General features: G+C 47.5%; 1 protein-coding gene across 4 annotated transcripts in view; it reads left to right on the forward strand.

Moving 5' to 3' along the window:
• TEAD4 (TEA domain transcription factor 4) overlaps positions 1–17,204 on the forward strand; it is a 76,374-nt gene that overhangs the window by 10,515 nt on the left and 48,655 nt on the right. For all 4 annotated transcript variants that reach the window (XM_043526185.1, XM_043526270.1, XM_043526222.1 and 1 more), the window contains one exon: positions 7,383–7,637. In XM_043526185.1, the coding sequence (XP_043382120.1) occupies positions 7,631–7,637 (7 nt within the window). In that variant the 5' untranslated portion in view covers positions 7,383–7,630. The remainder of the gene's footprint in view (positions 1–7,382; positions 7,638–17,204) is intronic.

The following is a 17,204-nucleotide window of genomic DNA, read 5'->3' on the forward strand; positions in this document are numbered from 1 at the left end:
GAAAAAACAGGGAAAAGGAGTAAAGATCACTAGCTCAAAATGAGACACCCAAAAGGGACATTGAGAAGAGAATTCCGGACAACACCCACTTCTCTGAATCAGTGGACAGTGCCCAAAGGAACTTTGTCTGGATATGTGAGTTCAGAGTGAAAGGAAATAGGTGGAGGTGGATAGAAAACGGAATTTACATTGTGTGGGAAATTCTGACACTTCAAAATTTTGTTTTGTTCCAAATCGGCAAGTCCATGTTTCAAAATTTTTCTGCAAAAAGGAAAGTCTAAAAAATATTTGATTTGGAAACACTAAATGTTTTGTTTTAGACAACATCTAAATATCTTGTTTCCATGTCAAATTGTTTCATTTTGATAATGTCAAAGCATGATAGTATAAAATATTTTGTATATATTACATTTCTTATGAAATATAGTATATGTTAAATATATGTAACATTTCTAATATACTATATAAATAAAACAATAATGTAATATGAAAATCAAAATGTATTGAAATGATGAAGTTGAAATGGAACATTTTTACCTTATCTAAATGAAACATTTTGACACAATCCAAAGGAAACAAGAAAGTCAAAACAATTCATTTAGACTTTTTCCTGTCAAAACTTAGTTAAATCAACACATTCCTGAAAAATGTTTTGATTGCAACAAAACCACGTTTTCTTGTTCTGTTGAAATTTTTTTGACCAGCTCTAGAGGTAGACTGGGCTATCACAGAGAAGACTCCTCCTCCCTCAGCCCTCTAATCTAGCTTTCTCCTCTTGGTTTGATAAATGGATGTTTTGGCCAAGGGTAAAGGGCAAGATGGACAGTCCTGTAAACTGAAGTCTCAGGCAAAAGAGAGCAGGTACAATGCACGTAGCAGCAGTTCCAGCTTCCATATCACTATAGCTCAGCCCTGATCTGTATTGAGAGATGGTCAAACGTTCTGGCCAAACTCAGACCCACTTGTCTGAATTCTCCTTTCATGCTAGTATACATCAGGAATAGCTTTGGTGAATGCATCAGTCAAAGGAGAATCAGGCCCAGTGGGTGGGAAAGCTGGAGTCAAATGCTCTTGGGCTTCTGATCTGCTTAGAGTGTGAAAAAGGTGGCAGAGAGAGGGAAAAAATCAGGAGGAAGAAGTAAGGTGAGAGAACTTCTAATGAGAAATAAATAAATGTGGTGTCTGTATACAGCACGTCTGTCTAGTTTGGAGAGCTCATCTATCCCTATGATAAACCACAGGTTCCCCTTTAGCTGCAGGGGTGCTGGAACAATTTGTATAGTGGGGAGGCTGAGAGCCATTGAACCAAACTGTAAATCATATGATGGAAACCACTTCAAGCCAGGGGGTGCGGCAGCACCCCTAGTTTCAGCAACTGTGTTTGGCTGGACAAACATTAAAAACAAAGGTTGAATGTGACTTGGGGATGGGCCAAGGGGTTCAAATGACAGTTTGCTAACAAACCTGAAAAACCAAGAAATAATGGGTAGGCTTCACAGCACTTGGGCTCTGCAGACTTTGCCTGATCCTAATGCAGACGCGTGCCCCCCAGCACAGCGCTGTGGCTATGCCAGCGCAGTGCCCATAGTGTAGACCCATCCCTGCAGTGAGTACCGGCCTCGGCTGGGTTAGAATGAACAGTGGTGACCTAGAGGTGCAAGATGAGAAGCATTTTTTAAAAAATTGGGCAGCTTCAAGATTGCCAGTGTCTGAACATGGGTCTCCTCTCTCCCTACATACGCCAGCGTATCTCCACTGATTTGGGCCAGTCTGAGAGACTCGGGACTGCTGCCTCTTCGCTCCCAAGGGCCCCTTCATGCTCCCCACACACCTCCAGAGCCTGTAAGGGCTTGCTGAAGCAAACAGTCAGTGCCCAGCAAGCGAGAGTGTAAATCTACCTCGCGCTAGGGTGCTGCCCACTGTCTGTGTGGACCCTGCAGCCACGCACTAAAAGTTCCCTCGTGAGCTTTGAGCTACTCCCACATCAAAGTGGGGCAGATCACAGTGCACTGGGAACTTTTTTTGTGCGGTAGCAGCATCCACATGGACAGCTGATGCTTGACAGGCTGGGGTTCTCGGGACACATTTTTTGGTGGCCTCATTGCAGCCACTGACTCTTGCTGGTGGCCGCTCTCACGCTTTTACCTAAAATACTTAATTAACTTGAGGAAAACCAAATAAATACGCACAGATACATGTCCAAGTCAATGTAATTTATTTATCGCTAGCTAGTAAGTCTGTTGGGAAAAGTGACATTAACAAACGTACAAATAGCACTTTTCACACCAGACTTACTCAGCCCTGGCAAATCTGGGGACAAATTAAGCCCTGGCTGGAGAGTCAGAGGCAGTGGGGGCCCGGGGAGATGGGGGTGGGAGGCTGGGAGAGGCAGCAGGAGGCTGGAGCCTGGAGCCCCATGGCCAAAGCTTGAAGCCCCATGCCAGAGGATGGGGCCCAGGGACAGAGCCCGAAGCCCTGTGGCTGGAGTCCGGGGCCTGCCGCTGCACAGCGAGACCCTGGAGCTGGAGCCCAAAGCCCCACAGTCAGAGCCTGCTGCCCCACCACCCCTGGGAAGGCGGGACACTCACCGGCTGCCAGCTCCTACAACAGTGGTTCTCAAACTATTGTACTGGCAACCCCTTTCACACAGCAAGCCTCTGAGTGCAACCCCCCCCCCCCCCATATAAATTAAAACCACTTTTTAATATATTTAACACCATTATAAATGCTGGAGGCAAAGCGGGGTTTGAGGTGGAGCTCGCGCCCCCCCATGTAATAACCTCCCGACCCCCAGTTTGAGAACCCCTGTCCTACAGCATTGTGTCCCAAGTGACTTCAGACGGGGGCAGGGCCCAACCCCTGCTGGTGGCCCCAGCAACCAAACACCAAGGCGGTGCATCCAGGAGAAACGGGTGTGTGCTACTTTGCCCTCCCTCCCCCGCCCCTCCCCATCACAGCCCAGGAGCTGTGGCTGCAAGAAAAGCCCCTGGTGGCCGCATTTGAGAAATGCTGCGTGGGAGGTAGATTAATACCCCAGCTTGCCACACACCCAGGGCACATCTTTACGGGCAGCGTTACAACGCTGCGCGCTTTAACGTGGCTTGTGTAGTCGCAGCACAGCGCTGAGAGAGAGCTCTCCCAGCGCTCTAAAAATACCACCTCCACGAGAGGAATAGCTTCCAGCGCTGGGGCACTGTCTACACTGGCACTTTACAGCGCTGAAACTTGCTGCACTCGGGCGTGTTTTTTCACACCCCTGAGCGAGAAAGTTGCAGCGCTGTAACATGCCAGTGTCGACAAGCCCTAACTGTTTGTTTAGAGAAGCCCTAAGAGACTTCATTTGAAGTCAGTGTATCCTGTGGCGGGAGAGCAGAGTCCCAGGAGTTGACTGACTCTCCGGCACCAGCCTGCATGTTTTCTCCATGGTTTCTCCCCCCCCCCGACCTCAAGCCCTATCGAGCCAGAGTTCATGGGCTCTGCTTCCCATCACCCTGAGGGTTGTTGGCACAGATTTGTCCCACAGTTCAGTTAAGCGATCTGCCCGTGACCACAGGTGCTGGAACAGGGGGACCTGGAGGCCATGGCCCTCCCACTTTTTACCAGCCATAACGGCAAATGACAGGGGAGGGGGCAGAGAGGAATGAGCCGGGGTGGGGGCTCAGGGGAAGAGGCGGTGCAGGAGTGGACGCCTGTGCCTCCCCCCCCCCCCCCTTTCAGAGTGCTTCCTCCACTCCTGCCCATGACTCGTAGGGCTTCTCTACACAGCAAAATGTGTGTGTTTCAATTGAATTCGCTCCATTTCCTTGCTACAGCATGGCCAGCTCAAACAGTCTTAAAGATGTTAAACTGAATACATGGCCTTAAGGGGAAGCTGTAACTGAGTTCACACCCCTTGAGTTCACACTAAAGGCCCTACCTTCCCTAGGCTATAGCCGTGGCTACATTAGGATAAAAGATGTGTTTTAACACGTTAGCTAACGCATGTTACAATCCAATCAGCATGAGGCAAGCTGTAGTTCTAAGGTGTTAATTGGCCAGGTCAATCTTTAGGGCTGAACATGTGTTAAAACTACAGTTTACTTTGTGCCCCCTTGGATTTTAACATAAAAACTCACCTTTTACCCTAGTGTAGACAGGGTCATAGTCAGGGCCTCAGGGAGCAAGAGTGTTTTTAAGCATGAGAAAAGAGGTGCTAAAACATGTGGCTTTTTCCTTTTTCTATTCCTGAGCCTCCCCTGAGGAGACCTGACTCAAAGGTCTGTCTCTCATTCCACAGTAGCCGAATCTCTTGGATGTCTGCATAACCTTGTGCAGGGCACCTGCCAGTGGAGTCGGCTGTTGGTGATTGACATCTGGCACTGAAGCAACTATTAAGCACTCATTTTACGCTCTCTTAAAGGCACGGTGCCTGTTTTGGTTCAGTTCTCACTACAGTTTACGTGTCATGTGGCTAAGGGCTGAATTTCAGTCACCCCGATGCCTTTGTCTTCCTTTCCCATGTTTTCTGTGGGGAGTACACGGCAATGGGACCTAGCATCCACTTCCTTGGAGTTCAGTGGGAAACAAAGCAATACCCCCGAATAGAGTTCTAATTTAGGGTACGTCTACACTGCCCATGTTACAGTGCGGCTGTGGCAGCGCCGTGACATGGGCAGTGTAGACGTGCTTTATTGCTGGGGGAGAGCTCTCCTGGTGATTAAAAAAAAAAAAAAAAAAACCCACCCCAAACAAGCAGTGGTAGCTTTATCACTGGAAGCGCGGCGCTCGGCGATAAAGCGCTGTCTATACTGGCACTTTTCAGCGCTAAAACTTTTGTCGTTCAGGGAGGTGTTTTTTCACACCCCTGAACGACTAACGTTTTAGCGCTGAAAGTGGCAGTGTAGACACGGCCTTAGATTGAATCTGTGTCCTCCACTCTGCAGCATGGTATCTTACAGTCTCCAGGCAACCAGCTGATTAGTCACTTTGTGTATATTATTCTTATTATTATTCTTGTTTAATTTATTTATTTATTAACATTATGCTTTTTTCCCCCAAAGCTTTTGTGTGGGCTTTGGTGAATATTTAAGATGTAAAATGAGTGTGGATGTCGCAAAATCTTGTGAAAACCAGTGTTGTCAGCTCTCGTGATTTTATCGTGAATCCTGCATTATTTGGTGTTTTTCTTAAAGCTCCAGTTCCTGGAATCATGTGAATTCATGAGAATCTCAGGTTTCTTTCTTTTTTTTTTTTTTTAAGTAAGATTCTAGCCCTCATGGGGGTGGAGAAGAGCGTGAAAACGTGAATCCAAAAGACTCCGAAACCAAAAAAGCAAATAAAAAGAGCCTGATGTTTGGCTTAAAAGTAATAATCTCGTGATTTTTTTTTTTTTTTTTTAAGCTAATCCCATGACTTTGGGGGCCTCACTCCTGATTTTTGAATGCTTGGGGTTGGCAAAACTGGGAAACCTCCTCCTTCCCAGCACAGGCCTCACAAACAGAACAGCATCGTCCGTTGGAGTGTGGTGATTGCTAGTTAGGAGCCCAACCCTACTCTAGGAACAGAAGGAGAGCAGTCTGCACTTTCTGTTTCATTTCTCTTGCCCCGTTAACCCCTTCAGTTCTGCTTTTCCTCTTCATATCTTCCCCCTCTCTGCCCCATATTTTCTTTCTTCCTTTTTACTCTTCTTCTTCCCAATCTGCTTTTCCTTGGAGATCACATTCTTCTCATTCAGTCTGTATTTCTTCCTTTCTCTCTTTCTCCCTCTGTTACTGATTAGCTTTTGTATTCTGTTGGCACCTACTTGCCCCAACTGTGACAAGGGCCGCATTGTGCTAGGCCCCTCTCTAGACAAGTCACAGCTCAGGGACAGCCTCTGCCCCAGAGTGTTTGCAGCCTGTGTCAGACAAGACACAGCTTACATGTCTGTTTATAGTTCTTGTCTGTGTTTGTCTCTCTCCTTGTTCTTTCGCCTTTCCTTCCTTCTTACTTCTGGTTATCTTTCTCTCTCCTTGTTTCCTGGGCTCAATCTTCGTGTCTCTATCCTGCTTTTTCTGGTTTTTCCCTCCATCCCTTTCCCCTCCTCCCGCTCTGCTTCCAGCTGTAGTCTCCTTACTCTATGTTTACTCCCTAGTCACTGCCACTCTGTCTCTCTGCTCTGGGCTATCCCTCTCCTCACCTTGTCTGAGCCCTCTCCTCTTCCCTGCCTATGTGGGCGGAGGCTTGACGTGTTTTCCCCACTGCTTGGCTCAGGGGAGTGGTAAAGTGGGATTTTTCAGCTCTTTTGTTCTCTTTCACTATGGCTTGAGAACCACCAATCTGCCCTGGTGGCTCATAGGGTGAAACATTTGGAGAACTAAGCAGCAGGGGATCAAGGTACTACAAGTGGAGATGGGTCTATAGGAGAGATTCATTCTATGGACCAGCCAGCAGGGCTCCACGGACCATAAATTGGAGTACCTCTGGCTAGCAATCTGTCTTCTCTGTTACAGGGATTTATAAAGTATCTATTACTAGTAGTATTATTGTAGTGCCCTGAGCTGCACAAACACACAGTGAGAGACAAGTCCCTGCCCCAAAGCACCTTAAAATCTAAATAGACAAGACAGATAGGAAACTGAAGCAAAGAGAGGTGAAGTGACTTGCCGAAGGTCACCCAGCAGATCAGTGGCAGAGCCAAGTACAGAACCTCAGTCTCGTGACTCACAGTCCAGTGATTTATCTACTAGCCCATGCTGCCTCACCTCCTCTCAGGCTGGGGCTGTTCCATTAGACTGCCTGGCTTTGAGGCATTGCTTTTAAAAATTGCAGCTGATCCCAAGGAAGCAGAAATGTCAGTGTTAAAAATGACACCGATCGCCAACTGCAGGCCCGTGAAACTGTATCTAAGACAATTCTTTAGGCCAGAGTAATGACTAGATAATTCATCAGAGCTTTATTTTGTGTCGTGTCTTTCACACAGACTGAATCCCTCCATGCTTTGGAAAGTTAAATAATACAGTTACAGAGATAATGACAGCCAAGGGAGAGGAAAATTAAGAGGCAAAGGAGAGAAGACATGTTTTCAGATGAGAATTGAAAAAAAATGGAGAGTTAATGAACCAAAGAGATAGAGGGAGGCTGTCCAGGCAGAAGTGCCTGCAGAGGAGAAGGCTCTCCCTTGCAGCAGTAATAAGATTGTGTGACGGGATAGCGACTGCTAAGACAGAGGAAATCTCCTCTATGGTTCTGCATAGTTTATTGCATTAACTGTAAACCGTCTTGACAAACTGATCTTGTGAAAGCCAGGGGCCTGCACTCAGCCAAGGACCCAGCATGGGATAGGCCCTGACCTGGTTTTTACTTTCCCATAGTCTTTATGCTAGGAGGCATCAGTAACTGAGACAGTGTGTTTGTCATTGAAGGTTTTGTGGCTGCTTCTCCAATTGGCGCCTTGGAGTTTCTAGCTGGCACCATTACCTCCAACGAGTGGAGTTCTCCCACCTCCCCTGAGGGGAGCAACGACTCAGGGGGCAGTGAGGCCTTGGACAAGCCCATCGACAATGATGCCGAGGGTGTGTGGAGTCCGGACATTGAGCAGAGCTTCCAGGAAGCGCTAGCCATCTACCCGCCATGCGGACGGCGGAAGATCATCCTGTCGGACGAAGGCAAGATGTACGGTAAGGAGAATGGAGGGAGCTTCCCACCACCAGAAGGAGTGAGATCTGTGCAAGCCCATCTGTTCTGCAATGTAGGATGGTCTGAATGAGATCTTGAGATGGCCAAGAACAATGCAGCAGCTCAGATTCGATACATTTTTTAAAAGCAACCAGAATTACAGAAAGAAGTGTGGGAGGGTCAAAATTGGGTTTAAAAGAGGCCTTTTCGGGGAGACCAGTTAAGGGGTAAGCCAGAACCGGGCATATTGCTGATACAGGTTTTGGATAAGTGTAATACAGTGGCTTAATGAATGTGAGCATATGGCATCCTCTACAACCATCATTATGTTCCCCTAAACTTTAAGTGGGAGAGGCCTATGATTTGGTGCTGAAGGTCCCAGGTTCAATCCCCACTGATGGCCAGGGTGTCTGTGTGCAGAGTTACTGACTTTGAGAGTTCCTGGGGGGTGCTCAATCCCCCCTCAGGCCCTGCCTCTTTCTGTCTCATTCCGCCCCCAAGCGCACCCCACCCCTCGCTCCGCCCCCAGCACCTCCTGCATGATGCTGAACAGCTGATCCTGATGGGTAGGAGGTGCTGGGGGAGAAGTGGGAGGCACTGAGCGGGGGGAGGAGCTAGCTGCGAGTGGGTGCTGAGCACCCACTATTCTTTTTCTGTGGGTGCTCCAGCCCCAGAGCACCCACAGAGTCAGCACCTATGTTTGTGTGTATGTGTCCAGGGGTTGTTACGCAGCCTCATTATATGGCCTTTGAATGGGAAATCTTTGAGCACAAGCTGCATATGAATTCTGCTCTCTATGCTTCCTGGTGACAATATTTTGTCTACTTCCAGCCCTGGTATGAATATTTTTCGCCTTTGGGCTGTTCTCAGCTGGCTAGGACAGTGCCCCTTTTTTCTCTAAGGACAGAATGATAGAGACAGTAGCTTCCTACAGTCAGGAATAAAGAGAGGCATCCGCCTGCAGCAGAGGGGGGGAAAGTATCTGGCTGAGACTGTGGAAAAGCAGATAAGGGTATGTTTTACAGGTGGAGTGGCTCACCCAGGGTTGTTATACAGTAAAGGTGGTAACTATCTTGAGTTAACTGGCAATCAACTCATGCAAGAGGGGGAAAAAGGACAAAGCACAGGAGTTAAGAGGAAAAATTCTAGTGCTTCTGTGGCAAGACCAAATGAGAGGCTGAGATGGCACAACCTGTGGTTAAAAGTCCCCGGAAAAACAATGTGTCATTCCGCTAGTAAGAGTGTTTTCTGAGGTCTCTTTTCCCCTTCCCAACCAGGTTTTTTTTCTGGATTGCACACCTCCACCATGGTAGTTTGGTTCCCTGCTCCCAAGCTTCAAGCACAGCAGTTCACAGGTCGTTCTGATTGGCTTCTGATGGACCCATCCAGATAGATCAGGCCTTCAGTTTGGCATGGGTGAAGTTTTTCTAAGTCCTTCTCTACAAAGGAAGGTTTTACCAGTTACACTTGTATAGTGTTATGCCTATAGCAATGGTGCTCAACCTGTGATCAGAGGTCCACGGATATATCTGAGGGGTCCGCAGAAGACTTAGACGGAACAGAATTCAATTACACATGCAGACGATAGATTTCCAAAAGGGTCTGCAGCTCCCTTCACATTTTTGTAGGGGTCCACAAATGAAAAAGGGTTGAGAATCACTGACCTGTAGGGTATCTTTTCACTGCAGAGTTCACCCAGGCTCTACCCTGGGGGTTGCTCCTAACCTCCCTCCCATAAAACTCTCTGAACTGAGTCTAGTGGTGCTCTAAACCCGGACAACCGGGCCCAGCTGGGGCTATAGGCTGGAGTTCGTAAACCGGCCACTTCCCAATGAGGATGCAGGCTAACCCACTTCACTGCTGATAGTCCTCCAGTGCTCAGAAGGACAGACAAGTTCTCCCACAATTCACTGGGAAAGAATCACAGAGAATCACAAAGAAGTTGGGGAATGTGTGTGCCCCCAGAAGTCCTAACAACCATAGGCGCCAGGTTTCTAGTCTGCCGGGGGGTGCTCCCTTTCCCTGGCTCTGACCAGGCCCCGTCCCCATTCCACCCCTTCCCCCAAGGCTCTGCCCCTTCCCCGCCCAGTTCTGCCCCCTCCCCTGAGCACACTGCGTCCTCGCTCCTCCCCCCTCCTTCCCCAGCGCCTCCTGATGCCACGAAACAGCTGATCCTTGGGAGGCGCTGATCGGCGGGGTCTGCTGGCAGACAGGAGGCACTGAGGGACTGGCGGGGAGCTGATGGGGTTTGCCGGTGCGTGCTCTGCATCCACCATTTTTTTTTTCCCCGTGGGTGCTCCAGCCCCGGAGCACCCATGGAGTCGGCGCCTATGCTAGCAACACACCTGGGCAAGTGCAGCACCAATGAGCACACAGTAATGTGGCTAAGACTTTGCAGTGTGGCTGACCTAGGTCCTCACACCCGGGTACTGAACATCTGGTTAGCTCTGCGGTGAAGACGTAGTCATCAATTATACTGGTATTATTGCTTCTATTATCAGTGGAATGAGATGTAATAAAGGTACAACTATAGTGGTTTAAAGTCACATCTTAATTTACAACTCAAAAGCTTTCCTGTGTAGACAAGGCCTTAATTTAACATCCACCTTGCTCATCTTCCTTGGTTATAAAATGTAGATTATCAACACGCTTAATACCACCTGTCACAACTTCCATTAACGTAAAAAATTCCCAGTAAAAACAGGTAGTTTTTGTTTGGTTGGGTTTGTTTCTTTTTAAGCATTCTGTGCAGTATTTGCAACCAAAACATGGCAGCAATGTGATGGGCTGGGCGTGAGACTCAGGAAGGGGAACTGACAGGATGTAGAATTGAGATTCAATTCAAGAGTAGAATTGACTAGGAACAAAACTAGAACAGAAGTGAAATTGACAAGAAACAGAAGGGATTTACCTAGGGGCCTGATCTAAAGCCCATTGAAGTCAATGGAAGTACTCCAATTAATTTCACTGGGCTTTAGAGCAGGCCCTAGATGAGCAAAGTGCAAAAAGTAAATAATGCACCCTCATGGTGAAAAGTGTAGACCAGACTTATGGGGCGAAGAAGTGTAATGAACTCACTACCCATGCTGGGATGGTACAACGTCCCTGCTTGTCCTCAGTGCACCTGTTTCCAATGTGAACGGTTAGTTCAAGGCACCCCTGGCAGGCCCCCAGCCACTGATTTTATACCCTCCTTTGCTTACTAATTTCTGGGGTCCATGCCAAGGAAGAGGGGCCCAGTGTGTGATCTATAGAAAGATCTGACCAGACAGAGATGTAAATATAGTCCTGAGATCATCTTCATAGTTTATAAGCCAGTTTGTGGAACAGGACAAACTCTGTGTGGAGCAGGCCCAGCCTGCAAGGGGAAGTTATGCAGCTGTCTCTATGTTTGATGTGCACAGAATTCACTTATCCTGAGGCAGAGGTGCTAGAGAAAGTACATGCCCCTCTCCCCCGACTGAGAACTCTTCCTCCATCTCTAACCAGGAGGCGGCCAACACAAATGGACTGTTCCTGGTATAATAGCCCAGTTCACAAGGTGTCCTACCTTTAGAATGAAACTGCTTTCACCTTTGTGGATAACCCATAATCAGTTTGGAAGTGGTTATATTGGTTTAGTTTGTGCCTGTAAATGTATTGATATAAACCAGGCACGGTGGACAACCCGTGGCTTGCACTAGTTTAATTGGTTGTGTGTAGACCAGGCCTCACACTTGCCTCCATTACACATCACCTCTGAGTTTGGCGCATTGTCCATGCTCCCCCTGGCTGAGACTCCCTTTGTGGGTAGCTGGAGTCCACTGAGGGGAAATGGCTCCTACTCCAACTGAAAATGAAACACACTCTTCTCTTCAGAGCGTGCCTTTGCCTCATGTACTGCTTTTGATGCTGGAGGTGTTCCACTGCTCTTGTAGAAGTCTGGCTGGCTCCGGCAGGTGCCACCACACTCCTGAAGGAGAAGCCCAGCTTACTTCTCTGACAGCCTGGCAGTCTCCACTTACTTTGGACTCGCTGCATGGAAAGCTCTGCTAGGATACCTCCCTGTTTGCTCACGGATATAGGACCCAGCCATTCCTTAAAGGAAATCAAAGGCCAGTCTCCCATTCACTTCTCTGAGCGCAGGATCAACCAGGATTTCTTATGTGATCAGGAAGGTAGCTTTTGATTGCAGCTAAGGTGCAACAGGAATTGCGTTGTAGGGATGCTTGTGATTGCTGCTGTAATATCAGTGAGGTTTAGACAAGCAACAGCTTTGTTTTTCACCTTTTCAGACAATATTGGGCCATCATTAGGGGAATGATATAAATGACAGTGTGCCTGCTTGGGAGCCAGGTCCGGTATTCTTTAACATTGTCCTTAATAATCTGGAAAGGGGGTTCACAGCACATCAGTGCCGCTTCCAGGTGACTGTGACTACAGAGGAATTGTACATGCCAGGGAGGAGAGAGAAATAACAAACAGGGAGACAGAGAGATTAGAAATGTAGCAAAAAGCCAGCCAATGAGATTCTGCTTGAAAGAATGCAGCTAAGCTACCTGAGAGAGTGTCAATCCAAAATACAGATATTCAGTCAGAAGGAGACAGAGAAAGCAGTGATGCAGAAAGAGACCTCCAGGGGAGAATGGCCAGCCCAGGCTTGAGTTTGCAGTGTGATGGGGCTCTAGGAAAAGGCTAGTGTGATTTTTTTTTTTTTTTTTTTTTGGGCTGAGTGGTGAAAGCTGGCATATCACAGACAGTCGCTCTCTCTGAGGTTCGGCTGTGAGAACCCTGGGGGTGTTGTATTCATTTCTGGGGGACTATGTTACCACACAGGATTGGTGTGGTTTTCCCCAATCCAAAAAACTCAACTGGGAAAAAACTGAAAAACAAACACATCCGCATCGGTGTAATGAAATGAAACACAAAACACATCCTGGGCGATTCACTTCATAAGCACATGTGTGCCCCAAGCAGGAAAAGGCACATGCTGTCCAACGGGAAAACTTCAGTCACGTTCCCAGTCTACTAACCAGCTAAACCTCTCACTCTCGTATCTGCCCTTGGTAGCTAACCTGTTGCAGTTTCAACTAACCCAGCTGGATTGTGCCAAAAACACACACACAGTAAGTAGTTGATGCTGAGCTAACTGGCCAGGCATTCATGTTTTTAGAAAATTGACAAAACCCTGAAAGCTGTTGTGTCTTGCTGCTTTTGTTATGATGATCCAAAGAATTCTGGCACAGCCTCCTGCACATACATGGATTTGGGATCAGAATTTGGATCTCTAATTTTCAGTGCTAGCAGAGAAAGAAGAAACTTAGGGCTAGTCTACACTGGCAACGCTAGTGACTTGTGTGGTCGCAGCGCGAGCGCTGGGAGAGAGTTCTCCCAGCACTCTAAAAAAACCACCTCCACGAGGGGCATAGCTCCCAGCGCTGGTGCACTGTGTACACTGGCGCTTTACAGCGCTGAAACTTGCAGCGTTCAGGAGGGTGTTTTTTCACAACCCTGAGCAAGAAAGTTGCAGCGCTGTAAGACAAGCCCTCAGGTTGATGTTCCATCAGCCACTTTTCTGTCTCTTCTTCCTGTTTTGGGTGGAACCTCTGACCTGTGCAGTTGAGAGCAGGAACAGCTAATGAAAAGGTTCCATTGCGTTGCTGAATCAATTTTCAATTTTGCCTTTGTGTGGTTCCAGTTCTTTGTTGTTAATTAGATCAGGCCAGATTTCTGCTGAGACTGCAGCAGTAATGTCATTAGCATGTAGTTTTTCAAGTTTCTCCCTCAGTTGCTTTGTATGTTCATTGTCTCTCTGAAGAGTCCCTTGTTGTGTGAAAATGCATGTTATGTGTTCGTCAAAGTCCAATCCACCGAATATGTTCTTTTTTGCATTGGTTTTGTTGTTTAAGCAAATGGCAAGACATCCATGTTGTACTTACTCTGCATTTTCAGCAACTTGGCACCCTACTCTGGGATTTTCTATTCAGACATAGAATGAAGAGCATCATGTAGGGGTGGGGTGGGGTGCGGGGGGAGATTGTTAGGGAGTTGTGGAGCCTCCCCCATGCAAACCCTGGCTGACCCCAAGCCTCTCCCGTTCAGTCAGGCACATCTGCCCCTGTCCCTGTGTGTCCCTGCAACCCCCATCCTCATGTGGCCCTGCACCCCTATTCCCATTCAGCCCCTGGCTCAATGCTGCCATCCCACCAGTTCCTGAGCCCATGCCCCAGTCTGTCCCCACTGATCCAACTTGCCATTTTGAACCCCAGTCTGTGGACCACCAACGGCCCCGTGTGCCCCACTCCGTCTGTCCTAACTTGGCTGCTGTGATGAACACTGCTGGCTGTTCTAGTGCCGCAGCGGTCTCTGGTGGGCGAAAGGCAGAACTGCAGCACTTAATGGGCAGAATGTATTTTCGGGGGGGGAAGGGGGGGAATTCTGCACCGGACATGAATTCTGCGTGTGCACAGTGGCACAGAATTCCCCCAGGAGTAGCATATGCAGCTCTCTATCTTCTGTGGGCTTCATCCACACAATACATATACTACCTGTACATCTACCAAAAAGGTTTAATGTTTGTTATATGACAGCAATATGATTCAAATCGATATTTAATTTCAACACTGGCAAATGTCTGCTAAGGGCATTTTAAATTAGTGAAATAAGTTAAAACATTAACTCTTAAAATTAATTAATTTACTGGTACGGGTGGCATGGCATGGTGTATTGCTACCCACACTTGCACGCTGCTGCTGGTGGCACCCCTGGGCTGAGCACCCGGAGAGCCCAGCTGTGGACCCTGCCCGCAGAGAGGGGCAGCCCTGCCCGATGAGGGGTGGCCTCCCAGCCAGGACTGTTCCCCATTACCCAACCCACCCTGGGACTGTCCTCCCAACATCCAGACTCCCCCTCCCAAATATGGGCTGGCACGTGTGCCTGCCCTACAGAGATAGGGTGCCCTGTCCAGGGCTGAATGGCCCCACCCAGTGACAGCCCCCTCCAGCATTCAGTCCCTCTCCCAGGGACTGCCCCCCATGCACCCATCCCTCCACCTAGGGACTGTCCCACAGAACCCTCCAGCAACAGCCCTCAGCCCCCCCAAGGAGTGTTCCCCAGCACTCAACCCCCAATCCAGAGACTGCCACCAGTCCCCCTACATAGAGTCTGTCCCCCATGCGCCGGCTGCACTCCCTTCCCTGTGGCCCCAGCCCACTGCACCTCCCTCCCCGCGGTCCTAGTCCCCTGAACCCTCCTCCCCATGCCCGCTTGTCTCCTACCTTGGCTGCACATAGCTCAGCTGTCCATCTCGCCCTTCCTACCTACTGCTGCAGTCCTCATGCCAGGGAACCTGCTCCAGTTGGGGTCATTGGACCCACAAGCCTGTGGGGTGGAGGAATGCTGAGCACCCTGGCCTCCTGCTGATGCTACAGGGGGAGGCTGGGGTGGTGGTGGATGATGCCGGGCCTAATCCTGCACCGCCTCATCTTTGCGCACCCCTTCCATCCCCCCCCCCCGCCCCCCCCCTCCAGCTCTGCGTCCGGGGCAGGTGCCCTTCCCACCCCACCCTAGTTACGGCCCTGAGGATGTCACATGAGCTGCAGCTGTGTGCTGATTGGGCCGCAAGTGGCCCACGGGTTGAGAACCACTGATCCAGGGAAAAGTGCATATATAATTTCTTTAAATTGGCCCACCTACCTTCCAGAAGTTTCTGGCTTCCAGCAAAACAAGCTTCCTTAATACTTCACTGCTCCATCAACTCTCCTCATTTCAACATTCTACTCACAAGCCATTACCTTCTCTCCAATCCCTGTTCTCCTCCCACCCTATGTGTTTGGATTGTTCTATCATTTTCTTATTGTTTTACAAAAGCTAAAACAAAAACCTTGATGCTCTCCTTACTTCCCTTTCAAATTTTTAGAACAGTGATAGCCTTCATTCACAATTGGAGTCTAAAGTTTCATTTAGTTTCTTTTTTTCCCTCCTCTCTTTTCACTGTTCGTTTATTTGGGAAGTTTTACCAGGTTTACAAATCCTTGCCATGTAAATATCAGAAACAAAACTAATAATTACAACAGTGAGCTTTTGTTTAAAAAGACTTTATACAGGACTATAGACATCAGATCTGTATTTAACAAGTTGTGACCATATTACAGAGTGAGCATCATTACATCCATAACATGTCATTTCTAGTGATTTTATAAAATTGAGTAAAATCTCTGATTACACATTTAACAGACAGAGCATGTCTATCAAATGTTAATATTCAAAAAAATTGGACAGGTGTGTGGGGTTTTTTTTTTGTTTTTTTGGTGAATGTACTTTGAGTATTGAATAAATGGTAACGAAATATCTAAGTATCTCTTTGCCCTCTGTCTATTTTGATGGGTATGTAACAACCTCCCATAATTTCTGCACCGTTCCTGTAGAATTGAAGCCTAATATTTCTAGTGTCAACCTGCTCTCAAATATACATTACTTTCATCTAACAACTTCAGCATGACCAAAGAAGTTCAAAAACTGTGGAACAAAAGAAAAGAAAATGGATTAAATCCACGGAGTCAGGATTTTTTCTGACCAAACAAAAAGCCTAGTTTTTCACAAGCCTGTTACCAAAAAGATCTTGAAAAAGTGGAATGAGTTTTGAGAAGATGAACAAAGATACCAAACCTAACACTGATCAGGGGTCTGAAGGGACCGATTTAGGACAAAAGATAAAAGTAGCTAAATATATATACTGTGACTAAATGATGGCTGAGAGGTGTGGGGGGAGGGCATATACATGATTTTTTCATTGTTAATTGCAAACGTTTGAGAAGTAGTTGTAATACTTTTGACATACCTGTATTTCTGTGAAGCAGGTGGTGCAAAGTATAGTAGGGCGTGAGAGGGGCGGATTGGTTTGTTTGTGGCTCTTCTCTTTGAAATGCCTGATTTTCACAGGTTTAGTTGTTGATATTTTAAACTACAATGTTCCAACAAGATACTTATTGTTTGTTTCTTAATAAAGTTTTCTGTGGGGGAATTTCCTTTTTATTTGCTCTAATTTTGCCATTAATTTCACTTTGATATCAACTTCTCATGGCAGGGCAATGTAAAAACGAGGATCTAATCAGTTTTAACTATATTGAGCATCATCTGAAACACTGTAGTCATCTACTGAACTAAATGAGATTTAAAAACTGCTTTTGCAGGTGATTAGAAACTGAAGCTAAGATTCCAGCGGTACAAAATAAAAGGGCGTATTTATGATTCTTATTCTCAGAAGGTAGCGTTTTCACAAGCATTCAGTGCTGGGTTAACTCTGCTCCCATTGAAGTCAACAGTCAAACTCCTATGGAGCCCAGTAGGAGCAAAGTTAGGCTGATGCTGAGCAATTCTGGGATTCCCACCCTGAATGTATGAGTTACAATAGATCAGCGTTCCTGGGTCTGTGCTCCCCAGTGTCTGTCTAGGAGAAATTTACACAGATACACACCAGCACTGGGCAGCTTTCCCCTCTGTTAGAGAGAGAAAGTAAGTCCATTGCCTCTGACCATTAGCTCCTTGTCCTGCCCATAGATAGGACTCACACCCCTGCTGCTCCTACTCTG

This window comes from Chelonia mydas, chromosome 1 (assembly GCF_015237465.2).
Source record: "Chelonia mydas isolate rCheMyd1 chromosome 1, rCheMyd1.pri.v2, whole genome shotgun sequence".
Taxonomy (NCBI): domain Eukaryota; kingdom Metazoa; phylum Chordata; order Testudines; family Cheloniidae; genus Chelonia; species Chelonia mydas.